Source organism: Giraffa tippelskirchi, chromosome 3 (genome assembly GCF_054371585.1).
Source record: "Giraffa tippelskirchi isolate mGirTip1 chromosome 3, T2T-mGirTip1v1.2.pri, whole genome shotgun sequence".
NCBI classification, from domain to species: Eukaryota; Metazoa; Chordata; class Mammalia; order Artiodactyla; family Giraffidae; genus Giraffa; species Giraffa tippelskirchi.
In genome coordinates, this window is record NC_137277.1 from 92,555,045 (window position 1) to 92,581,572 (window position 26,528).

Genomic DNA, 26,528 nt, shown 5'->3' on the forward strand with positions numbered 1-26,528 from the left:
GAAGCTTACCTTTAAGATATCTTTCCTTTCATAGCCATAGCCTAATGCAACATTTGATAAGAGTAAAAATGACATAACCACAATTGGGTGGTTCTGAAACTCCTTTTACCTTAAAGTGATGTTAAAAGCTTAAGAGATCATTTTAATTTTTACATGATACTGTTGAAGCAACTAAGCTGAGAAATATTGGAATCTCAGTTTTATGGGCAATAAACATCATAACTGAGGTATCTTTTGGAACCAAAGTGCCCATTCTATACTGAAAACATATAGAGCAGTCCAATTAGAAACAGTATATCAAACTAAGTTTGCAGGTTCTGCCTATTTTGTTTATCCAGCTTAAAATTTGTTAAAGACCGTAAAATCCATCTTAGAACTTGGTTTTCTTATTTTAAATCTAGTGATAACTTTGGAAAAGAATTTAATTAAATAAAGTGCTAGCTTTTACTTCTGTAAATGACATTTTCCTTAAAATATGGTTAGGGTTAGGGAGCACAGGCATGTTCCTTGCCCCTTTACCCCTGCTAATTACTTGACTGACTATAATGGTTCATGATGTATAATCACGTACTGAACCCTTCACATTACATTTTTTTAAGCATTGTGAAGAAAGTCCATGTTCACTGTGATTCCGGCTGTAGTCAATGTCCTCTTTTACATTTTGTTTCTCCTGCTTCTGGTGGCCTGTATTAGGGTTTGATAAACATACTGCTTTGTTCTCAGGATCATCTACAAGCAAGATTTTATCATACCAAATACTGGTTTTATAACTCAATGATCTCTATCGCCTCTTTAGAGACACTTCAAGAATGAAGCTTACTGCCTTTTTTTTTTTTTTTTTTGCTACTAGATTTTCTGTTTGTGTTAGCTATGAAAAATAGCAATTATATAACATTATCTTAATTTTCCAGTCTTTATCGGTTATGTCAAATTCACAAGTACTATCAGGTGTGCAAATTTGGGAGGATGCCGGTTTACTTGGTGGTGAAGCTGCTTTATCATTTTAATTGATTTAGTTCAAGTTCACAGATTGTTGGTGAACTTCTTAAAAACCATTATTTCAAATGTGTAACTGATAGTACCTGTCAGTGTACTTGTGTTTTCTTCTGGATTACGTCTTTCTTTACAATCAGTTTAATGAAGTCCTTTGGCCTCTCGGTTGTTGAACTAAAATTCTTTTTAAACTCAAAATATATTTATAAAACCTATGCATATTATATGGTAGATAGTAGCCAGAGTTAACAAATAATGTATTTTTTTACTGGAGAGAAATCTCTAATATTTTATAACCCCAATAGATTATAGTTAACCATAGCAATTTTCTCCCAAAAGTGTAATTTTTTGAGGCCAGGATAGCTTTGACTGTTATTAACCATAAGATTATGTTGTTTACAGTTTATGTTCAGTTGTCTGAGTGAATGAAGTGGTGAACCATGCCTATAGGAATGAATAGCTACTAATACCATCTATCATTTCTGTTTACAGGTATTACAATTTAAGGAAACCTTCTTGCCAACAAATCTATGATAAAAAATATACACAACAGAGGAAACTGTAACTATTATTTGTTAAGTGACAAGCTTTTAATGTCAGAATGGCTCACCTAAAACGATTAGTAAAACTACATCTTAAAAGACATTACCATAAAAAATTCTGGAAGCTTGGTGCAGTAGTTTTTTTCTTTATAATATTTTTGATTTTAATGCAAAGAGAAGTAAGTGTTCAGTATTCCAAAGAGGAATCAAGGATGGAAAGAAACATGAAAAACAAAAACAAGATGTTTGATTTAATGATAGAAGCTGTAAACAATATTAAAGATGCAATGCCAAAAATGCAAATAGGAGCACCTGTCAGGCAAAACATTGATGCTGGTGAGAGACCCTGTTTGCAAGGATATTATACAGCAGCAGAATTGAAACCTGTTCTTGACCGCCCACCTCAGGATTCTAACGCACCTGGTGCTTCTGGTAAAGCGTTCAAAACAACCAATTTAAGTGCTGAAGAGCAGAAGGAAAAAGAACGGGGAGAAGCAAAACACTGTTTTAACGCTTTTGCAAGTGACAGGATTTCTTTACACCGAGATCTTGGACCAGACACTCGACCTCCTGAGTATGTTGAAGCGCATTAATTGTTTAGTATTTATCTCGAGGGTTTGCCTGGAAGGGACGTTAGTTAAGGTGATTATTGTTTTTTAGCCACTTTGAAGCAAAGAATCAGCAAATAGCAATTGTTTAATCGGTTTCAGTGATTTTTTGCTTATTATTATTGAGGGTAGTTTTCTGTATCTATGACTGGTGAGGCATTTACCATCTTAAAAATTAGGAAACAGAATTCTAGATCTGACCCCTATAGAAACACAAGGAAATCCTTTATTCTTATAAGCTTTAGTTTTCTCATCTATTAAGCAGGAAATATGGGGTGGATTTTATGGGAAATGTGGGAGGTGGAAGAGTTATTTCTGTTCTTCTCTGTGTTGCTATAGAATAGAAATATTAAAAATGTGCCAAGATTTTGGAGCTATTAGATAATGATACTTAATGAGCTAAATCACAGACTCTGTGGCTACTTTTAGTGCTATAATTATATTTCAGAATGCCCTGTGTTTTGTAACCTTTCTTTTAAGAGCCAATATTGTCATAATTTCTAATTCAACTGCAATTCTTTCTCTGGGGTATTGAACAAGTTCTTGTATTTATTGAGTTTTCTCCCTTTAGCTTCTGAAAGGCCAGAATTGCTTTTTATTGTTACTTTGTTTACATGTTTATCTCAAATATATTTTGCTTAACATTCCCCCACCCCAAATTCTTCTGTGCTGCCTCTTTGTTCTTAGTTAACTGTTTTGCTATCTTTGAGGTAGTATTCAAATACTCTGTTTGAACTGAAATAGTGAAAATGACTTTCAGCACTTTCAGGCAATCTGTAGGTTTGTTAAAAGCGCAAGATAGACAGACTGTAAACAGTGCCAGCATATTTTGCTTTCTAGTTATAAGAGAATTAAATTTATAAGTGTGGCTGAAGAAATGTACTTTGGTAGACAGGTCTGTTGCTTTCTTCATGCTTTCCTGGATCTGTTATCATGAATACCTGGTCCAACTATGAGTCCCTCAATACTGAAGCTGTGTAAATTAGATTTCTGTTGCTCTATTCTAATATATATGATTCAAGGTTAAATTGCTCATCATTTGAAATGAATGTGTGAAAAAACAAATGAGTGGAAAATATTCTAGCTGTTCTGACAGGGCACCATATAGTTCCTTTTTTTATGCTAATAGGTTAAAATGCACTATGGCACTTTACTGATTTTGGAAGAAGTGTTGATTGAAAAGTAATTCCCATCACAAATCAAGAAGCATGCTTTTTGTTCTTTGACATGACAAAATGAGCTTAAGATAAGCCTTTTCCCCAATATAGCATTGAGAATCTATAGTAATATTCGATAATGTTAATCAATAAGTAAGTGCAAAATAGCTAAACACACAAAGAAACTTTTTTTGGACAGGAATGCATACTTAGAACTGTAAAGAGTTGAAGATTTAATATTTCTATACTTTTAACTTATATCAGCAAGAAAAACATTTTCTGAAGAATTGCTAATCTTTTACATGCTCATTAGAAATATGGATCTAGTTTCTCCCAAAGCCAGATGGTCTTGTGACTGATAACTTAAGCACATTTCTATATGCCAACTTTTTCAAATGGTTTGACTGGGAATCGGTAATTACTTTGGCAAGTTATTTTAATTTCACTACTTTAAATGACACGTGAAACAACTTTTACAGCATAAATTGAGCATGCTAATTGTTTCAAAATAAATGAGGTTTATGAAATCATATTGTGAAATTTTATTATCACTTGCATTAATGACACTTTTACTTGATATTAGTACTTATCAGTTAGGCAAATAAATCCTAATTTAAACTGAAAGTCTTATGAGATTAAAGAGATAACATTTCACTAGTGTGAATTTTTGTGAAGTTTCCTACTTTAAATCTTCAAAACCTTTTTATATTTCTTAACTAATACTATATTAGTTAGTCACATGGCAAATAAATATAGGGAAAATCTCAAAGCTTCCTCTCCCAAATGCTTATAAAACAACAAATAAGGTTTTCTCTTTTCTTAAATACTATAGTATGAAGTTTTTCATAATTTTTACTTATACTTTGTTGCTTTATAAAACTTTATTAAAAATACAAACTTAACATTTTGTTATTTGTTTCTGTGTAATTTTAACTTGAGGATAGATAAATTGGTTGTTCCTGTTTGGACTATTTTTAATGAGTAGATGAGTAGTTTATCCAAAATTCACTTTAGAACAAGTCATTTGTTTTCATCTACCAGTGCGGATGAATGTGATTATTTTCTTCTGGCTATACATATATGTCTGGAGAAGGCAATGGCAACCCACTCCAGTACTCTTGCCTGGAAAATCCCATGGATGGAGAGCCTGGTAGGCTACCCTCTGGTAGACGATGGGGTCTCGAAGAGTCGGACATGACTGAGTGCCTTCACTTTCACTTTCATGCATTGGAGAAGGAAATGGCAACCCACTCCAGTATTCTTGCCTGGAGAATCCCAGGGACAGAGGAGCCTGGTGGTCTGCCGTCTATGGGGTTGTACAGAGTTGGACACGACTGAAGTGACTTAGCATACATATGTCACACTTTAAAATCACGACAGTCCTAGAGAGCAAAATCACTTTCACACAGAACCTTCCTCCTCTTTTCCTACTCAGAGGTATTGACACCCTCTCAATATTTTACCCCTAATCTAATTCTTTCATCACTACAAGTATTTCAACCTAAAGATCTCTCAGAAAAGGATCTGAAACACATTCATACTGATGTATGGCTATAAAAGTAGTAATTAGTGAGAGTTTGTAGACTATCTCTTTTAGGGTGCTACTTTCCCAGGCCTCTAGTACCATCGTGGAGGAGAAGGCAAAGGCAACCCACTCCAGTGTTCTTGCCTGGAGACTCCCAGGGATGGGGGATCCTGGTGGGCTGCTGCCTATAGGGTCACACAGAGTTGGACACGACTGAAGCGACTTAGCAGCAGCAGCAGCAGTACCATCATGGGGACTCTGGTTTCCCCATCAGCCCTGGCAGAGCAACGGAAGTGTGCTGGGCTCTTATCTCCATGAGTGACAATGGTTTACTTCCCTATCTTTGGATTTGACTAGCACTGTTTGATTGTTCACACACTATTTATAGTGGTTTTTGACTGTGTGGGAGGATTTCATAGTCTGTTTTCTTAAAGTGTACAACAATTTATGGTTATCAAAGATCCAGTTATTTTATCTTTACCATAAACCACACATGTTTTATGTCCCAGGTTCACTCTGTCTGATTTTACTGTGTTTTGAGGCCTCTCCTATATGTTATTTCATTTGATCCTCACCTCACCTCAGCTGGGGAGGGACTGTGGTCATCTCTAGTCTCAAAGGCTAGAGATTGTACAAACCCATCCACATCCCAATGGGTTCATATAAAGATTATTTTCCTTGAGGGTGACATTGCTATAAAAATGAATTCAAGATCTATTTATAACTAATCTTTTTTAGCAAACGAGTATTATCACTAATCAGTCATAAACCACCTAGGGTCTCTCTCCTTACTGGAGCAAAATCTTTAACACAGCAAGTCATGTGACATTTGGTAGGTACTTAACAAGTTTTTGTTTCTGATGATCATTATAAGAAAATAGGCTTTGTAGAAAGTGAATTTTTTTCCCTTTTGGTTCAGGTACAGGCTAAGGAAATTGATTAAACTTAGAAAATATTACATACTTAGCAAATATCTAATTTAAGATAATCTCTACAAAGATGAATATTAATTTAATAAAGTTGCATTGTTAAAAATTGCAAATATTAAGAGAAAGACATCATTTCTACAATGAAAGAAATAAAAACTTGGTTTTTTATTTGAGCAGTTATACTTATTTGCCATTTTACAGTTTGTCTCACTTCTAGGTTATTTTTCTTATTTAAAATGTTATTTATATTTAAAGTTATATTGTTGAGAAAGCTTACAATAGCATGTTTTAATCCATGACATATGATCAGTATCAGTGGACATGATCTCTAGGTGAGTGGTCTATTTGTAAAACTTTTGTTTCGATCTGTTTGCCTTTATATAGCAATAAGATCATCTTACATAGCAATAAACTATGCACCAGCATTTCTACTGTGTTAAAGGTTAAAATAATGATAATTTTAGCAATGGTATAGCTGTGAAATAATGTAATAAAATTCATTATCGTTCTTCTACTTTGACTTTTTCTAGATGTATTGAACAAAAATTTAAGCGCTGTCCTCCCCTGCCTACCACCAGTGTCATAATAGTTTTTCATAATGAAGCGTGGTCCACGCTGCTTAGAACTGTCCACAGTGTGCTATATTCTTCACCTGCCATACTGCTGAAGGAGATCATTTTGGTGGATGATGCTAGTGTAGATGGTAAGAAAGCACATGCAAATTAGATTATTTCCTGGGTAAATCCATGTGGTGTTATCCAAGGTCTATTTGGTTATACTTACTCTCTGTATGCCACCTCAGAGCCTGAATATAGTGTCTTGGATGCTGTGTATGATGGGTAGAAGGAGAATCCAAGGATGTCCATATTCAGATATTTTGTAGTTTATAAATGTGTAAAACGCCATTATTTATAATTTTGTAGTCCTTAGTGTGAGATTTTTTTCTTTTAAAGACATGATTAGGAGCATATACTTGTGCCTTGAGTTAGGCTGCCTTGGTTTGAATCCCATTTCTGGTCCTAACAAGCTATGTAACTTGGGCAAGTTACTTTACCCCCTTATACTCAGTTTTTCTGTCTGTAAAATGGGGGAAAATGTCATATTTCATCAAATTTATTGTAAGATACATTATTAGTTTACATATCATTAGAAAAAAAGACCCTTACAGTCAATTAAACTAACATGCCATTGATTATAAAAAGTATATAATTGTATGGTTTAGAATTGAAGAGTATATAAGTAGTACACAACTCCTAGGGTTGTTTTAAAGATTAGATGAATTAATATAAATAAGATATTAATAAATAATATAAAAGAATAGTTAAAAATTACTGAGGAGTTACCACATCCTGTTTTATTTTTGGTTCTTTTAAATATTCTAATGCCACTTACAAAGCTAACTAAAATCGTTAATGAATTTTCACTGCAGTTTACAAGCCAATAATCAGTTGCTAAGTTACACATTTTCAGTTGGACTCACATGATAATTGGACAAATACTCTAATTTGCTGAATTTTCAAATATTTTAGATATCAAACAGGTACAGATTATTTCAATGAATGCAAAATTTATTCCTGAATGAGCCCAAGTTTGGAACTAGATTTCTTAAACTCAAATTCCAGCTTTTTGGAAACACTAGTGAGCAGTTTCCTTATCTGTAAAATGATGATGACATTCTTCCATCAAATTCAAGCACCATCTATCATTAGGTAAATCATTACTTTATAGGGCTTACCCTGGTGGCGCAGACGGTAAAGAATCTGCCTGTAATTCAGGAGGCCTGGATTTGACCCCTGGGTTGGGAAGATCCCCTGGAGAAAGGAATGGTTACCCACCCACTCCAGTATTCTTGCGTAGAGAATTCCATGGACAGAGGAGCCTGGTGGGCTACAGTCCATGGTGTTGAAGAGTTGGACATGACTGAGTCACTAACACTTTCATTTTTTTTCCCACTACTATAGACCATGAGGGGGAAAAAAGTTGCCTATTATGTCATATGTCATCAATTAATTATAAGATATATCCAGATTTTAGACATGGTAGTAAGTGAATAAAGTACAAAATTATTAACTTGGTTTATTTAAATATTTCTACATACAATTCTAGACATCCCTAGGGTTTCAAAATAAAATAGCCCAAGTGAATAGAGGTTGTATTATTGAGCTAAATTAATATCCAGATGGAATAGGATTGCTCATCATCAGAGATCTTTGACTTAGCTATAAAACCTATCCACCAAATAGAGAAGTTTTATTGTTCAAGTTCCCTGGATTCAAGTTACATTACGTACAGATTTCTGATTTGAATCTCGAATCCTCTGAGCCAGGTTGCTTCACCATCTGATTGTAATCAGTTGGTTTATTTATTGCTTGATTTGTTCTGTATTTTTCTAATTCTTTGTATCTATTTGGACCAAAGTCCATGGATTTTTAAGTGATATCTGATTAAGTTCTGCAGACCTCTTGTATGTTTTATGTAAAAAAAAAAAAAGAAAAATCCATAACTTTATTTTAGAAATCTTTTGCTTTGGTTTCTTGAATTCTTTTCTCAGATAATTTTTATTTTGTTGATTTTTGAAGAAGTGGGACAACAGGGACACAGTAAGGCTACATCTAGTAAGCCTTCAGTTGAAAGTAACTTATATTATTTAATTGCCAGCAAGCTTAATAGAATGAAAGGAAATCAGAATAAAGAATGATATCCATTTATAATCTTTCTGTTTCAATCATTTTAATCTTTTCTTTCCTAATCAGTCTAAATAAATATATAATATTTATATAATTATACCCATGAAAGAAATCCAGTTTTGAAATCTGACATTTTCATAGCACATTGTTATTAGCCTGTTTCTGTTACCCTCAAAACTTAATTTTAATGACAGTAATGAGCCAGATACGTTTTGCTTAACCATACAATTTTTTATCCCTTAGTCTTATTATAACATGATATTGCAATAGATACCCTTATGCTTATGTTATTTTCCTTTTTTTGGATTATATCTTAAGATTAGTCAGGAATGGCAGGGCTATTTGGTTCAAGTGTCTGAATTTTTATTTTTTTTTTGGTAATTCTTTATAGCAATCAACAATAGATTTGGAAAAGTTTTCTTGACAAAGGGCTATCTTTGCATACTAGTGTAATTGTCTTATTGAATTCAGTCAGAGAGCTATCTAAGGAGTACCCACTGTTGAAAATGTATCCCTAGTTACTGTAAAGGAGCTTGTGAAGTAGAAACCATAGTCCCTGACTTCAATTTGCTTGACAGAAAAGCATGAATATGTGGGTTATCAATTAACAGATAGCTAAAACCCAGTGATACCAAACAAAATATAATTAACATTTCCAGAGCATAGACCATGTGCTAGTTTTGTTATTATTTAGTTGCTAAGTTGTGTCCAACTCTTTGTGACCCCATGGGCTATAGCCCACCAGGCTTCTCTCTGTTCATAGGATTTCCCAGGCAAGAATACTGGAGTGGATTGCCATTTCCTTCTCTAGGGGATCTTCCTGACCCAGGGATAAAACCCGGGTCTCCTGCATTGTAGGTGGATTCTTTACTATCTGAGCCACCAGGAAAGCCCAATGTGCTAGTTAGTCCCTGTCTTAAATATTTTATTTGTATAGCTAATCTTTCATTGCATCCTCCCAACAATCCCCTATGAGAGTAAATCCTATTATTCTCATTTTATAGGTAAAGAAAGCAAGGTACAGAAAGGTAAAATAACTTGCCCAAGGTCACGTAGCTAAAAGTAATGGTGCTATAAATCAGACCCAGGAAATTGGTGTTTTTAAATTCATAAAATTAGGAGTGTGGATGGGGGTTAAATTTAAAAGGCAGGTAAGAATTTACAGGAAATTCAGAAGTTGTGGGTGAATAAAATTTCTTAACTTGTGAACAGTGAGAGGATTTATTGAAGAAATCTGTAGTGACTCCATTTAAAAAATCGATTCCCGTAAAGATATTTGAAATGTCTCTATTTTATAAGTTTCTGCTTTGTGAATCTGTCATTAAAGCAGAAGTATCTATGGTTATATTTTTTAAGACAAATTACAATCCTACTTGTCTTTCAGAGAATTAATTTTGAGGTACTTAGAAGGTGTTAAAAAAGTTAATCTGTTGCTCTGAGATAGTAATGTTTAGATAACACTTACTTTTCCCCAAATGTTATTCCTGGACTCTTACCTCCTTCATGAATGTTTAAGGTTTAAATAAGCAACTATCCTTTCTGCACCCCAGGAAAATTAAAAAATATACATAATTACAGATAAAGTCAAAGTCACCTCCAATTGCTAATGAAATCTGGCAGAAGCAAACATCTACTCAGGATGCTTGCTGGCATTCCCAATATTCCCAAGTCTTTTTGAGTCTGTGTGATGGCCCAAGAAGGCCACGTGAAGAACTACATGATATATTCAATGAAGAATCAAGAATTTAATGTGAAAAAACAGGCTTAAGATGTTGTTTAAAAATATGGACAATACTTGAGTGACTTGACTGATGTTTGTTTCTTTTACCTATTATTTTAACTCTTGCATAGTATGTATGTCATCCAAATAGGAATATTGAGTATCTTAAATTACACACCCATAACTCAGATTTTCTCTGCTTATAACCTCATTACTGATTTGCATGCCCTTTTCTTCCTTCATATTTTTATTAGAAAAAATCTGTGTCAGGAGACTCTAGTGATTTCAAAATTTTTTTGCTGACTTTTTGTAGAAATATTCCCAAACTACTGTAGCCCTGCATTTTTTTGCTTGTATTTTTCTCAAGATTTTGGTCTTAAAGTTATTTTGACCACTGGCTAAATATCAGAGAATTTTCCTGAGACTTCGCATTTTTCTATAAATTTCCAGATTTAAATACCAATTTAAAGAAGAATTAAAAATTTTTAAAAAGAGAATCAAATATCTTTTTGGCCAAATTCAGTTTCTTTCTTTCCTTTGTCTCTTTTCTCTGGCCTCTAAATGAGTGTTCTTAACTCCTGGGGTCTATTCCATTTGAAGTCTCTCACTCCTCCCAAACACATTTATTTATTGATATGACATGGACACGATGACTATGTGTTATAATGTCATGCATTATAATCATCCAAAAGTTAAGATTTGTATATGTAATTTTTTCAGTAGAGTTAAGGATATAATATTTTTTATCTTAAGGGGTGGATATGTACAACTGTTAAGATTACACACATGGAGGAATCATTGCCTTGTGCTTTCTTTGTTAGCTTTCATGTTACATATGAAATAACCTTAGAAATGAGTTAATCTTGATTTTTTTCTCTTACAGAGTACTTGCATGATAAACTAGAGGAATATATAAAACAATTTTCTATTGTAAAAATAGTCAGACAAAAAGAGAGAAAAGGTCTGATCACTGCAAGGTTGCTAGGAGCAACAGTAGCAACAGCTGAAACGCTAACATTTTTAGATGCTCACTGTAAGTATGTATAGAAAAACACAGTTGTAACATTTTCCCTCTCTCTCCCTCTAATTCAAAAGGTAAGGAAACCTTTTCTTTAAATGTCTAATAGCATTTTCTTTAACATCGCTTCCAACTGGTGATTATAGCAATGACAGCGCAAGCAGATTATAGCTCTGGGTAGGAAATTCCTTTCACTTATTCAAAGATCTTACCTCCTTTGTATTTGAGGTTCTTTAACTTTATGTCCTCCAGTGACCAGCTTCCCCAGTGAGTTATCCATGCCTGGGACAGTTTTTCAGATGCTTGTTTTGTATTTAAAAAAAAAAAAAAGTGTTTTTCCTTATTATTCTTGATTATTGCAGTTTAATGTGAGTGAAAGTTTTGTTTGTGTGTGTGGTCAACCCTATCATTAAACTTTGTCCCAGTCCTCACACTTTTACTTTTTATATTTCAGTTCTTTCCCCTTCAAAGATACATGAAGTCCTTCTTGTGCCAAATGAGAGGTGTCCCGTCATAGCTTCCGGTATCTTTCCAATGAATGTTGTTAGTTTTTGTTTGTTTTCGTTGCTGCTGGGTTTTTTTCTTTTATTTTAATTTTTTCTCCAGCATCAATGATTGTAAACACAGTACTTGAAGACTATTTTTTGAGTCAATGTTAAATGTTCACAATAGGTATTACTCAAATGTCATGTAGTCCCTCGAGCTCCAAGCTTCCTGAGTTTTATTCTTTGTATGAGTGTTTATCTTAGGATTGGCCAGCCCTCAGGTGCTATTTGACCAAGCAAATGGTTTTGAGCATACACTAATTGTTACAGAAGGGCTTTTGCATTTGCTTGAGTCTCTTTAGAGCTTTCACATCCGGTATTCTCTAAATACCAGGCATTTAAGAAAAGTCTAAAAGTAATCCAAGAGAGGTGTTTTCAAAAGGAAATGGCCCCTTCTCCAGTATTTCTTCTCCTGTTCCAAAATTACAGTAATATCAGACTGGGCATTCTTCCCCTCCAGGAAGATTTGCCTGAGGGTCCTCCTGGGCCATGACTGCTGATGGCTGGAGATGGAACTTACTGAATAGGACTGCGCATGCCACATCTCCTGAAGTCTGTGTGTGATGTGAGACAGTCTGGCCTGGGGCCAGAATCTGACCTTTTGTGCCACTCCTTCATCCCCTTTCATTAGTGCTGAGTTGGTTTGAATGGTTCTTTTCCAATTGCTAAAATCAGAATATTCTGATTCCTTTACTTATTTTCTCCTACGACTTTGTCAGAGAAATGAAGATTTCAGTTTCTATACCTTACTTAGGGAGACAAGTTTAAGTAAATCAGAATATTTTTGGAGCTAGGTGGTAGCAAAAAGTCACCCTTGATTCATAGTCCATTTTAAAGAGAAATACACAGTATGAAACTTAAATATATCAGTATCATTTTACTTCCATTCTAAGGTTAAAAAAATGTCACTCCCTCCCCCCCAAAATCACTCCTTAGCTGTGCTGAATCTTGCCTTATTTTTTTCATCCTACTCTTACCTCATGACAAGAAGCCTTTAAGAAATCTCCCTTATATAAATGTTCAAAATAATAATAATGACAGATATTCTCATTTCTCTGCAAACTCTCTCCTAAAATACAAAAGGAAAAAGTAAAAAACACAAAAAACCTGGAGTGTTTTTGTTGAATTAATTAAAGTTGTATTCTTTCCAGGTGAGTGTTTCTATGGTTGGTTAGAACCTTTGTTGGCCAGAATAGCTGAGAACTACACTGCTGTCGTGAGCCCAGATATTGCATCCATAGATCTGAACACATTTGAATTCAACAAACCTTCTCCTTATGGAAGTAACCATAACCGTGGGAATTTTGACTGGAGCCTTTCATTTGGCTGGGAAACACTTCCTGATCATGAGAAGCAAAGAAGGAAGGATGAGACTTATCCAATCAAGTAAGAGGATTACTCTCAAAGTTTTATATATAGTCAGTTGTTTGAATGTCTATGCATTCTTTGTTTTTTACAGTAATTTCCACCAAGGTGATTCATACTAACAAAAATAAAGAATATTCTGTATGGAAGGAATAAAAAAGTACTTTTTGTATGGACTTGCTTATACACAATGTTACCTAGTAGGAAGTAGAATTAAGTGAGCTCTTACTATGTCTTCCTTATAATCATTACTTAAGAATCTTTAAGTTTAGTTAAAAGACAAAATAATTTTGCTCTGCTAGGGAAGGATACTTACCATAGTTCCTCCCCATCCCCCAGAACTTGACTTTGAAGATAGCATTTTTAGTTTTTATTAATCTGTATAAAGCCTTGAAATTGTGGTCTCTCTTTATTTGTAAATTTGATTCAGTTGCTCTTAAAATAGTTCTTTTTTTCTTATTTGTTGTATAACAAAGTTTGACAATGGATTATTTTTCAGAACACCCACTTTTGCAGGAGGCCTTTTTTCCATATCAAAAGACTATTTTGAATATATTGGAACTTATGATGAAGAAATGGAAATTTGGGGAGGTGAAAATATAGAAATGTCTTTCAGAGTAAGTTTATAAATATAGCTCACACACTAAACAATGAAACATATTTCTAGTTGGCTGATACAGATTATCATAGATGTATGTAGTCTTTACTTTTTGTGCTTTCTTAAATTGTTAGAAATTTTAGAATCAATATATTTTTTTAAATGTACCTTAATATATTTATTCATTGCTGCCAGTGTAACAAGAAGAATCAGTTAAATGCTTGTGTCCAGGCACTAACACCAATTAATGCACTTGTAGCTACTGAATTCCAGCCAAGATAAATATAATTAAATCTAGTGCTTCAGGAAATTAGTTGACTATCAAGGGAGTCAGAATGGAAAAACATTTACATATACTTTTAAAGAACATTGAATTTAACTCTTTGGATTAAATGAGCTTTTTTCTATACATATTAAAAGTTAATATGAAAAGTAAAACAAAGGTTTTAGATCTCTACATGTATGTATTTGATTTCATTAGTTCATTTTCTTCAATAGCTTTGTCATTCATTTCTCATCACTTAGGCTGGAATGTAGTAGAAAAAGAACTGAACTAACAGTTGGAAGTTTTAAGTGTTGGCTCTGGTTTCATCACATAATGGCAATGATTATCTTAGCCAAGTTTGAGCAGCTTAAGGGCAGGGGTCTTGTTTTATTCATTTGAGTATTCCCAGCCCCTAGCACATTTTGGATCTCAAGCACAGTTGAGCTGAACACATCACTAAGCTTTCTCACTTGCTTAAAAGAGAGAATGTGATCACTGCCCTAATATTAGGACATACTATTAAACATGATGTTTAGGTTTTTCATTTATGGCAGAATAGATTGTCAAGATATCTAAGTGAGCAGGTACTGATTTAGCAATTTGCCATTTTTTTTAGAGTTAAAGCAAATAAGTTTTTTTGACCCTCTTAAATGTCATGATATTTTTTAATATATATAATGACAAAGTTTAATAGGTTGTGCTTTGGAATAACGACTGTCTGTAATTGTTTTCTTGATCACAAAATTAAATGTACAAGAGGTAGAGTTTGGGCCCACTTACTCCAAATCTGCTGTGAAAGTCAAATGCAGAAGAGCCGTTGGTCTTCTGTGGATACTAGAGAACTTGCATATTTTTTGACAAAAAAAAAAAAAGAAATTTCAGAATTTATTTTTATGAGCAATCTGAAATCACTATTTTGTTAAGGTAATTTCTGAAAATATGTTTACTTTTTTTGCCTCTAGTGTCTGTACCACCTAATTACTGTTCTTTATCTTTAAGAACTTGAGTTGGCAGGGAACAGAGAAAGCTGTTTGTAAAGCTGTAATAAACCTCTTGTTTTTATTAGTATCTTAAAGGTGAACTTAAAAGCAACACTTTGATTTTCCTAAAATACTGTAAATTTAAACAAATATCATTAATTATCAGGTATGGCAATGTGGTGGGCAGTTGGAGATTATGCCTTGCTCTGTTGTTGGACATGTTTTTCGCAGCAAAAGCCCTCATACCTTCCCAAAAGGCACTCAGGTGATTGCTCGCAACCAAGTTCGCCTTGCAGAAGTCTGGATGGATGAATACAAGGAAATATTTTATAGGAGAAACACAGATGCAGCAAAAATTGTTAAACAGGTAAGTTAGAACTAAACAATTACAATACAAATCCATAGCAATTTCACATGTCCTTGGACTTGTTTGAGTCAACTCAAGTATAAAGCATTTTTTAAGAAATTATTTTTGAAGCTAGTCTTTTTAACTCAAAAATATATAACTTACTGATGCCAGTTTTCTCTCTCTACTCTTTTTTTTTTTTAAGTCAAGTAAACTGCATTTAAAACCTGAGGCAATATATAGCAGAAACCAATGCAATATTGTAAAGCAATTTCTTCCAATTAAAAATAAATAATTTTTTAATTGAGGCATTCTACTTGATGTTACTTTTTTTAACATGAAAGATATTTAGTTTTTGTGACTGCTTTAGTTCAATATTTTACTTAATGAAAATAAGATTAAGTGGAACTGCTTTCAACTAGTTTTAAGTGAAGTGAAGTGTTAGTTGTTCAATCGTGCCCGACTCTTTGCGACCCCATGGACTGCAGCCCGCCAGGCTCCTCTGTCTATGGGATTTTCCAGGCAAGGATACTGGAGTGAGTTGCCATTTCCTTCTCCAGGGGTTTTAGGTGATGTGATTAACTCCTGAATCAAGGTGCTAAGTGGCATTTTGAATTAGAGAGAGACAGTGTCAGATATGGCACAATGAACCAAGATATCAAGCTTTTTGGTTTCCAGTTCTGGCTGTACTGCTTTCTGGAAGGGTGACTTTGGCAAAGCCCCTTGAGACTGTAAAATGGTCATGGTACTTCATAGAGTGATTGGCAGGTTGGCCAGACATGGAGTGTATGCTCCACCACATTTCTTCTCTCTCCTTCCCTGTCTTGATATAAAATACCTACCTGTCTCCCAAAACAGCTGTGAAATAAGGAAATAAGTGCTAACAAATGCATGGCACTATGGTTGTTATTGACCTGTCCTAGATAAAAGCTCTGTAGAATCATCATACCTAACGCATTTAGAATTGAGTCCCAGCAGTTTCAATGTAGATGTGGTAACTAAACTAGACAGTTTAAGGACATGCTTTGGTAAATGGCATCCAATTCTTTGTAAGAAACTGTGCCGGTTTGCAAGGAAGTATATATTGGGATTAAAGGGCATCAGCACCTTGGATGTCATAAAGATCTGGTTACCTCACTTGTCTTTTTCTCTGGTCTCTGGTATCTCCCTATAATATGTCAGTACCAAGCAAAATCAGAGCACTGCTGGACTGGATTGCTAGCCCTGCACCCGGGGCCACCAACACAATGGGGCAGTTTGTATACTGTACAAGGTATTTGGCTAAGCAGGCAAGTGGATACTACATATAGCTTATGATTTCTTGTCACCCACAAAGTGGCAAGTGACCCAGAAAACCCATTTTTACCTAGGGCAAATAAACCTACATGGTAAAATATATAAGCTACCCAGAAGTCCTTTAGAGTTTCCTACCTTTTGCTAAGACTCCTGGGTTCAAAACATTGAAGTTGGCACAGAAAATATTTTTGTTAGTTGAACTGATAAGCTTGAGTATTTACTTTTTCACATACCTAGGTACTCATAATTTTTCTTTAAAATTTTGCCTATATCAAATACCTTTTCAATGTAGAAGTGCTTTTTAAAAATATTTTCTTTTTCCTTTTTAAATAAGATAAAGGGAAATAAAATATAGTTGATTAAAAACTTGACCTTTTCTACTAAAACATTGTTATTGTTAGGATATTATTAGGAGATATTGTTAGGAGTAAGCAGCACCCTTAAAACTAGAAAAAAAATATTCCCAAAGTATAAAAATGTTTGTGGTCTTGACTGGAGAAGAGATATAAATTATACTGTACATTGGCGCTGTTTCTCACATCTCACTTTATAGACCACTTAAGTGTATAAAACTAGGATACATTTCGAATGTCCCCACTATCATTTTTTGCCTTCATCATTTCATTTAGGATCTCTGTCCCATGAAAGAGGTTTGTGGCACAAAGGAAGAATCAAATAGCACAAGGTCAGCACTGTAGTGGTCCTTGATTCTCTTTGAAGCCAGAAGCGAGCAGCCAGGCATACTTGTTGCCTGAATGAATGGTGACTGTAGTTAAATTGCATATTACATTTTGGCCCAGAATTTCTTTTTTAAAGACCTAAATGTAAATACAAATAATAGCATTTGAAGTACTTTATCAGTGCTGTTTTAATAAAGCATTCCCCTTCACTTCTCATCTTTCTCCAGAAATCATTTGGTGATCTTTCAAAAAGATTTGAAATAAAGCACCGCCTTCAGTGTAAAAATTTTACGTGGTATCTGAACAATATTTATCCAGAAGTGTATGTGCCAGACCTTAATCCTATTATATCTGGATATGTGAGTATTTTCCTGTTCCTTTTTACTTGGTATACGCTTTGCCACCAATATTTATGTGGTTCAAGAAAAATTGCTGTAATACTTTCTGGTTTATTGCTTTTGAGATTTTTACGTTAACACCACTTTCAGAAATTAGTTGAGAAAATATATAAACCACGTAGATTTTTTAAAAATTTATAACTTGAAAATTTCCCTTTAGATTAAAAGTGTTGGTCATCCTCTGTGTCTGGATGTTGGAGAGAATAACCAAGGAGGCAAACCATTAATTCTGTATACGTGTCATGGACTTGGGGGAAATCAGGTGAGAACTGCATGAAAAATCCTGCCTTCTCTTTAGTACCTGCAACCACAAGTAAGTTCTTGCATGTCTTTCAGAACCCATAAATCAATTTCATGTTCAGGTAAACTGGTATGTGAAATAATTTTAGAGTAAGTTTGGCAATTAATATTGAAGTTGCAGAGTATTTTATTTTGATCTTCACTCTACCTCTGAAAACAGTTTGAGGTTGCTTACCTATTCAGTAGAAAGGCAAATGAGAACATAATAGAATAATGTCATCCAAAATACAAAAAACAAAAACAGGATCTTCTGTGTGAACCTTTAAGGTTGCATGACTATTAGCATGGTGATTTTGCTAAATTATACATAAAGGCTATACTTAACTAGATTAGACAGCAAATAATATCATGTTCATACTGTACTTTTGTGGGCCACAATATTATCTCACAGATTTTCTTTTTAAATGTATGTTCTTGATTCTCCTTGATCGGTGACATCTCTGCTTGTTACTACCCTCTTACTGTTTTACTAGTTAAGACTAAAATGTCATATGTCACTAAGGATAGAGAACATATTAAAATATTATTTCTAGGATTTAGCTTCCTTTTCTTGCCTTTTACAAGTTAATTCCTGGAAGATTAGACTCTTTCTTTCCATTGTTAATTCAACAAATCCACTAAGTGACCCCTGCATACCAGGTACTCTGCTGGGTTCAAGCAATTTAGATTCCAGCTCCTTCAGGAAATCACTGTTTCAAAACTGGCATTTACAGTCAGGATGGTAAGGTCTGGGATAAAGCTTTCAGAGTGCTCTGGGGATATGGAAGAGGGCATCTAAATTAGGGTGTCCATACATTTGCCTTGGAAAGGTGACATTTGGGACCATTTTTTGAAAGGTACACATAAGGGTTAGTGAAGTAGCTGGTGGGAGTGATAACAGATTGTCCTAAGGAGAGGAGCTGGTATGTCATTTGGGGGAGGGCAGGATTGAAAGTGTTTTGGTATAGAGTCCAAAATGTGCATAGAGGATTTTCACGGTATTATTAATGAATACTCATGATGCCCTGTGTTAACAGGATGGGACTTTGATGATATCAGTTTTAAGAAGAAAGGGCCAGTTTATCTTCTGGTCCATATACTTCCATGTTTTTGCTACTCAGCCTCAGTTTAATCCAGTTCCAATGCTTACTCATCCAAACCAATCAATCTACTTACTGAAGGTAGATGATGCTGATGCCCAAAAGCTATAGGTAGTGAATAGGATCCATTGCTTGATGGTTAGATATAGTTTTGAAATAGGATGAAGATACACACAGATATATAAATACTTACATGTATGTACATATACATAGATGTATGGGTATATATATTCCTATTTTGAAATTTCCCTACACACTATATTTTAAAAGAAAAAATAATTATACAAATAGTTGCCTTCTTTTGGAAATAACATGGGACTATCAAAGTAAAAATTAAGGTTTGGAGCAATGAGAAATACTTCCTCATTTGTAAAAATCTTACCATTAAATGTGTGTGTGCGTGCTCAGTCGTGTCTGACTGTTTTGCAACTCCATGGACTGCAGCTGCCAGCCTCCTCTATCTATGGAATTTTCCAGGCAAGAATACTGGAGTGGGTTGCCATTTCCTTCTTCAGGGTACCTTCCCAATCTGGTGATCAACCTGCGTCTCTTGAGTCTCCTGCATTTTGGTAGGCAGGTTCTTTACCACTAAGTGTAAATATTTATAAATTTATTTCAGGCTTCCTATAGCATTACATCTATTTTACCATAAAAATTGAAGATATATTTTATACACTGTTCTGTTTTTCTTCTATCATTGCCATAAAGATATTTTTATAGTTCTGTCTCTAAAATAATTTTTAAATTATAAACAGCATGGGGGCATCTTTTAGAAATTTTGTAATAGTTAAATAATTCACATATTCTTTTAACAAGTATTTGTTTGACAGAGTCTATAGTGTAACTCATACTCTTATAGTAGTGAAGGAGACCAGGTCTCTGTCTTGTGAAGTTTGTATTCTAAAAGGAAAAGAAAAAATAAATATGTAATTTTAGGTATAAATAAAAATAAAATAGGGTAGGGAAATAATGTGTGGGGGGGGGCGGTTAGTTATTTTCAGAGGTTTAGGAAGACCTCTTTGAGAAGGTGACCTTAGCCTGCAGGCCTGAAGGAGTTAGGAGAGGAACCATGTCCTCGGAGGAGAGTATCTTGGCAGAGGGACCCAAAGCCAGCGGCCCAGTGGCAGGTAAATGGAGCGGTCACAAAGCCAGTGTGGCTGGAGTAGAGTGGTCCAGGAAAAGAGGGTGGAAAATGAGGTCAGAGACATGGATTAAGGGCCCTGGTCATATAGGACTTTGTTGGCCACATTAAGGAACATGGATTTAATCCCGAGTGTGACAGAAGCCACCTGAGGATTTTGAGTGGAAGAATAATATTTTCTGGTTTATATTTTAAGAAGATAACTCTGGCTTCTATTGCCCTGACATGGCCATTGATTTTATTTTGATTTATTTCCTTTAAATGTTATTTTCAGTCAAGCACTGTGTTTAAACTAGTTTAGGAATTGTAGTTCCTTGAGTGCTAGATGTTTCTGAGATATCATCTAACTCGGTCATTTCCTCAGGCTTCCTTCTACTCTCTTGACAGATGACATTTTTTTTGTAGCAGAAAACTCCATTGTAGCGGTATTTGAATATGCCAAGTGAAAAATAAGTATTTTGATTATGTGACTAAATTGACTAAATACTGGTGTAGTGCAGAGTGCCGTTTAATCCATTACCACCTTGTTACACAAGGCCTTGCTTCTTCCCCTTTCTCTTCTGGTGCATTTGTCCTGGTTCTAAGTTAAAGTCTCTCTAGTGTTCTCAGCTGGCTACTTACATACTCTTTGGCTGTCTAAGTATCTTCAACTATTTTCCATTCCTTATAACTTCCCTTTTAATGTTTTTTTAAAAATATAATGAGTGAAGTAAAGTACTGGTCAGCCTTTCTCATCATCTTTGAGGTCCTAAAGTTTATCTTTTTTAAAGCACAGCCAGAATGTTGTTTTCGTGATCTAAACCCATTTTCTTTCAATCTGAAGAAAGAAAGTCTTCTTTGTTTCCATCTGAAGAGCTTTCAGTCTCCATCTGAAGAGCTTTCAGTCTCCATCTGAAGAGCTATCAGTTATAAAAATGACTGATATTATATTTGTGGAAGGAGATAAATTAAGCATGAGGCTAAGGCCAGGGGAACTCAAGATTAATTCAGCTAATGTTTGTGGAGTGCCTACTCTAACACACATAAAGGGTTTAGAACAGTCCTAGCACATAATAAGGGCTCAATAAATATTAGTGCTAAGACTAATTACTTCCCTATTGAAAATCAATTATGTTCACTCATTTTCCCTTTGGAATGTCAACATTATGAAATGTCTGATTTATAATGTATGTCATTACTAGATACACTGCCTGACTTTGGTCTACAGTGAAATCAGCTAGCTACACCCATAATTCTAATAGAGTGCTATGGAAGTTGTCTCTGATGACTCTGGGAACCCTGAGGAGAGTGTAAGTTTGTGCACAGGACAAGTTCAGGGAAAACTAAAGAAGGAAGGTAATATTGGAGTTGACTTTTGAAGCATCAAAGGGAGTTGGCTAGGCAGAAAAGCATCCAGGAAGGTATTCCAGGAGAGCACTGTAAAGCAAAGTCTTGGAGTTGTGGATACACATGTCCTGCTTTGGTAGAACTGTGTGAAAGGAACAGAGTGCATAACTGGGACAATGGTTGATGTAAGATTGAAAGTGGAAGATTTCACATACCAGTTAAGAAGTATGGGCTTTATCTTAACAACAGTAGTGATTCACTTAAGCAGGGAATGTAAGGGATCAAATCTATGTTACGAAAGACAAACTAGCAGCAGATTGGATTGTGTTATAGGAGCAGAAGTTGGAGGTACATGTGGAGGTGTTGCAGTAGAGATTTTGAGTGCCTGAACAAGAAAAGTGAGAATGTGGAAGTAAGGATGGGTAGGATGGTAATATCTGAGAGGAAGATTCAGAAAGACTAAGGAGCTAATTAACTGGATATGTGGAGAGAGAGAAACATCAATAATAGTAACAGTAGCTAAAAATGAATTGAACGCTTACCACATCCAGTTACTGGTCTAAATGTTTTACACATATTAACCCATTTATAGTCATAACCCTATGTGTGCACTTGTGTGCTAAGTAGCTTTAGTCATGTCCAACTATTTATGACCCTTTGGACTGTAGCCCGCCAGACTCCTCTGTCCATGGGCTTCTCCAGGCAAGAATACTGGAGTGGGTTGCCATGCCTTTTCCTGACCCAGAGATAGAACCATGTCTCTTACCTCTCCTGCATTGGCAGGTGGGTTCTTTGCCACTCTCTCAGCACCACCTAGGAGCTATTAAATTACCTTTTACAGGCAAGGGAACTGAGGCATGAAAAACTGCCCCCCCCCACCTTTTTTTTGGCCATGTCATGAGGGTTGCAGGATCTTAATTCCCCAGCCAGGGACTTAACCTGGGCCACTGCAGTGAAAGTGCCTAACCACTGGACCATCAGGGGATTCCACTGGACCACCCGGCAATTCCCAAGAGTACCATGTTTAAAGACTACTAGTTTAAATGAAAGTACGATTAACTGACATGAAGAAGAGGGAAGGAACACTTGTGGGGAGAAAAAGGAATGATGGGTTTGCTAAAAGTTCCCAGGCTCTTTTCTATGGCATACCTGTTCTAGCCTCCATCCTACCTGATAGCTTCCAATTTCTGACATGGAGAGGAAGATTGTACCTTGTTAATTAAGTAACTATTGGTGATAGGCTGGAGAAAGGACGCAATCTTTTCTGTTCCCCAAACTCAGTTTGTAATTATGATACCTACTGTTCAGTGAGTTGCTGATTTTTTGTTTTTTTGCTGGCAGTTTTGCAACTGAGGATATAGGGTGCTTTTGTCAATAACAGCATTCTTCCTTTCACAGTACTTTGAATATTCTGCCCAACATGAAATTCGGCATAACATTCAGAAGGAATTATGTCTTCATGCTGCTCAAGGTGTCGTTCAGCTGAAGACATGTACCTACAAAGGTCACAAAACAGTTGCCACTGGAGAACAGATATGGGAGATCCAGAAGGTACCTCAGTGCAGTTAATTCACCCCTTTATATAATTATTCTGAGTAATTCTATTGCTTATCTGGAAAATATATGAAACAGTACATTAATGTTATCCATCAGAATTTCTCTGTCTTTGCTAACTTTGTCATTATGTATCTCTACCCTATTTTAAGAAAGAATTGAATACTCTTAGAGCAGAATGGTTGTAAAATATCTTAGAGCATGATTTATGCAGATCAACTTTCTGTGGATTATTAATAATAGTTGTTCATATTTGTTTTTCTAGAGTTTCTTATAATGCTTCTTGTGACAGTCATACTTTTCTTACCTAGACTGATATTTCCTTCCCAAATTTTGTACTTTTTTATGAGTCTAGAATTGAGGGAATACGTGAAAGCTGGGTTTTTTTCCCTTTTTTAAACATATGTTTTAAAGCTTAGCTGGAACCTTGCAATTCTTACCTGCACATTGTTTTGTGTAATATTAGAACATTTATATAGCACCTTCTTTGAATTGAACATCGGTGGCATAAATTATGTTGCCTACACCAAAAACCAACAAGATTTTATCAGACATAGTAGATCTTAGAACGATTAAAAGTTAAGACTGATATATATTTATTCTGTTAAGTCTACCTTAAGCTTCCATGGGAACTTGTAGTGTTTTTATATTTCTCAGTTAACTCTGAGTCTTGAAACTTAATGTCTGTTTTATTTCTTTTTATTCTAGGACCAACTTCTGTATAATCCATTCTTTAAAATGTGCCTTTCAGCAAGTGGAGAGCATCCAAGCTTAGTGTCATGCAATCCATCAGACTCTCTCCAAAAATGGATTTTTAACCAAAGTGATTAAGTGTTCCTTAAAATTAAGGAGTTGAAAAAGGAGATATTCTTTCTCATAAAACTGTGACTAGGCATACACTGTAGTTTTTGAAAATTATGCAAAAGCAGCTAATTGTAACTTATTCCAAGTGCATTTTTTTCTTATTTATATCTTAAAATGTCTATGTAGCACTGCTACAGAAATCCCTTAAGTTTCCATTTCAAAGCACAATAACTAGTAATACCAAAGAAATGTGTGATGTCCAGATGTAGAGGAAGAGAAGTTTACAGTATGATGAAAATAATTTTTCCAGTAAAGTGATGTTTGTGTGCTTTGTACACTTGAGAATATGCATAGCTACATTCACACACTCACAATTTAAAATATTTCTTCTAGTTTTTTTGGGGGGGTGAGAAAGATTTGATACTGTATTTTTTTAACATAGAAATGGATCAATGAAGGTCAAAAGTTGGCCTTTGTGTAAAACCAGGAAATTTTTTATAGATCTAGAATTTATTATATAAAAATTCAGGTAAACATTTTTTTTTTTCTGCATTTTGTTAACTTATCTGTCAAATGTTTCCTTAAACATGAAATTAAATAAATAAGGAGAAGACTATTTTTAACACTTCAATTTCTTGGCAAATTTAAAAATATTTTTGTCTGAAGTCTACTTGATTTGAAACACTAAAGTCTTCCTTAAAAGACTTTTTAAAAAGTAACTATACTGTGTGTTTTCCCAAAGGAATTAAAAAAAAAGAAAAAAAACCTCTAAGTTGCTCTATGTTAAAAAGGTGTCTTTTTCCTTTCTGTTAGTCTTTTTTTCCTACCAATATTCACTAATCTTGAATGTTTATGAAATTGAGTTTCAGATGCAGAATACTTGACTCATTTAAAGTTAAATTTTGTTTGTTACTGATTCAATTGTAGATTGTCTTTGCAATGAAAATTTTCACCAAAAACCTTATTTCTATTTATGGAAAACACAATAAAACCAATTTTTATCACTATTATAATGATTTGATTTCAGTTTATTAATTTTTTGGATAAAATATATAATTGATAATAGGGGAAGCATGAATTTCATATACTGAGATTTCTAAGCATCAATTGCAGAGTCATCAGATATTCTTAAGGAAAAAAACTTAATAACAATGGCATAAAAATGGGAAATGGAGAAGATTCTGTGTTAGATATTCAGGAAAATTTTTACTAATTTTTGATAACTTTCCTTGAGTATATGATAACTATTTGGTGTGTGATGCTTACTTGGAAGACTTAACAATTTTTCTTTTTGGTCATTTTGTATATAGATCCTTCTATTCTTACTGAAGTAAAATATGATTGGCTTCATTTTTAAACCTGGCTTCAGTTGTGCATAAGAGAATATTTTAAAATTATTGGCCCCGTCTTCTCATTGTACTTTGAACTTGCATTAGAAAAAACCCTGCACTCTTTATTACAATGCCAACTTTTATTTTAATTCAACTGGTATTTATTGTCTGTCTAACTTTGTGCCAGAAGTTATGGTAGGCATATTGCCTTTAAGCCTAGGTCTTATGCAGCAGAAAGATAGATAATTTTGAAATTGCACAGTGCGTGATATTATGATGTTATATGTTATGATGCAAATGACAGCTCACTATTCATAGTGAATATTTCTTTACTTTAATAAGTACTTTAATACTTTAAAACTATTAAAGTATTTCTTTACTTTAAAATATTACTTTATTTTACTTTAAAATATTTCTGTACTTTAATAAGTACTTTAATACTTTAAAAAGTATGACTTTTTCTAATACTAGTATGTATTGTGAAATATACACTAGAGCCCACATACATGTTCTATTTCTATTTCTCAGTGTGTTAACTCCAGAGTAAACATCCAGGAGCACAGATTGCTCTCGGAGCTCATTGTATCTCACAAAACCAAACAAACCCCCAAAGGGACTTTATAAATTCTGAGCTCAAGTAAAACACATTTAAAAAAACAAATCTGAGCTCCCTCTGTGTATCAGTCATATATCATCATGTTAAGACCCAACCAAAAATGTATTTAGATTAGGTTAATTTTAATATAATTTCATTAAACGCATTCAAAGGGAGAGTCCTTTCTATCTGATTTGGGAGCCTCAGGGTGTTGCTCAAGTGTCATATAATTCATTTCATTAGAAATTTGCCCTTAAGAGAGAGGATAGTATCTTTTAAAATCTGAATTTTGAAACAATGCTAGCAGGAAATTATTTCTGGAGACTTCTTGTCATCTATCTGAGGGATTTAGATGCACTCAAGTGTGAAACTGGAACTTTTACTCAACATGAAGCTACCTTGAAAATGATGTAGTGGCTGCAGAAGACCTAGTATGTTGCCTTTATTCCAGAGCACTAAACTAAACCTGCTCAGGTCAATCTGATGGGTGTAAAGCCATGACATGACCATACAATTAACCATAGTAGAAAATAAGCAGTACACTAAAATTGCCTATTACTACACCTGACGATGACGATGAAGTTTTAAGTTCCTACATTGACAGAGATGTGGCCTTACTCTTAGTTAAATACTGTGTAAACCATCAAAATATAAGTACAAAAAGATAGGAGCTACAATTTTTGAGACAATAAAATTGAATGCTTTGAAGAAACTATAAAAAGTCAAATTATTTTTTAAAAAAACAC

General features: G+C 34.4%; 2 protein-coding genes across 3 annotated transcripts in view; both read left to right on the plus strand.

Annotated features, from left to right (window-relative positions):
* Positions 1–1,773, plus strand: part of TTC21B (tetratricopeptide repeat domain 21B) — a 218,128-nt gene extending 216,355 nt beyond the window's left edge. For both annotated transcript variants that reach the window (XM_081581230.1, XM_081581229.1), the window contains exon 29: positions 1,486–1,773. In XM_081581230.1, coding sequence (XP_081437356.1) covers positions 1,486–1,527 — 42 coding nt within the window. In that variant the 3' untranslated portion in view covers positions 1,528–1,773. The remainder of the gene's footprint in view (positions 1–1,485) is intronic.
* On the plus strand, positions 1,486–24,863 carry GALNT3 (polypeptide N-acetylgalactosaminyltransferase 3). The gene is made up of 10 exons (XM_081581244.1): positions 1,486–2,109; positions 6,285–6,457; positions 11,045–11,194; positions 12,876–13,110; positions 13,589–13,706; positions 15,099–15,299; positions 17,482–17,613; positions 17,813–17,914; positions 22,897–23,049; positions 23,761–24,863. The coding sequence occupies exons 1-10, from the start codon at positions 1,595–1,597 to the stop codon at positions 23,881–23,883; spliced, it is 1,902 nt and encodes a 633-aa protein (XP_081437370.1). The 5' UTR covers positions 1,486–1,594; the 3' UTR covers positions 23,884–24,863.
* The last annotated feature ends 1,665 nt before the right edge of the window (positions 24,864–26,528 follow it).

Coding starts and splice junctions, on each gene's coding strand:
- GALNT3 (XM_081581244.1), top strand. CDS start 1,595: ATGGCTCACCTAAAACGATTAGTAAAACTACATCTTAAAAGACATTAC. Junction 17,614..17,812: donor ATCCTATTATATCTGGATAT/GTGAGTATTTTC, acceptor ATTTCCCTTTAG/ATTAAAAGTGTTGGTCATCC. Junction 23,050..23,760: donor AGATATGGGAGATCCAGAAG/GTACCTCAGTGC, acceptor TTTTTATTCTAG/GACCAACTTCTGTATAATCC.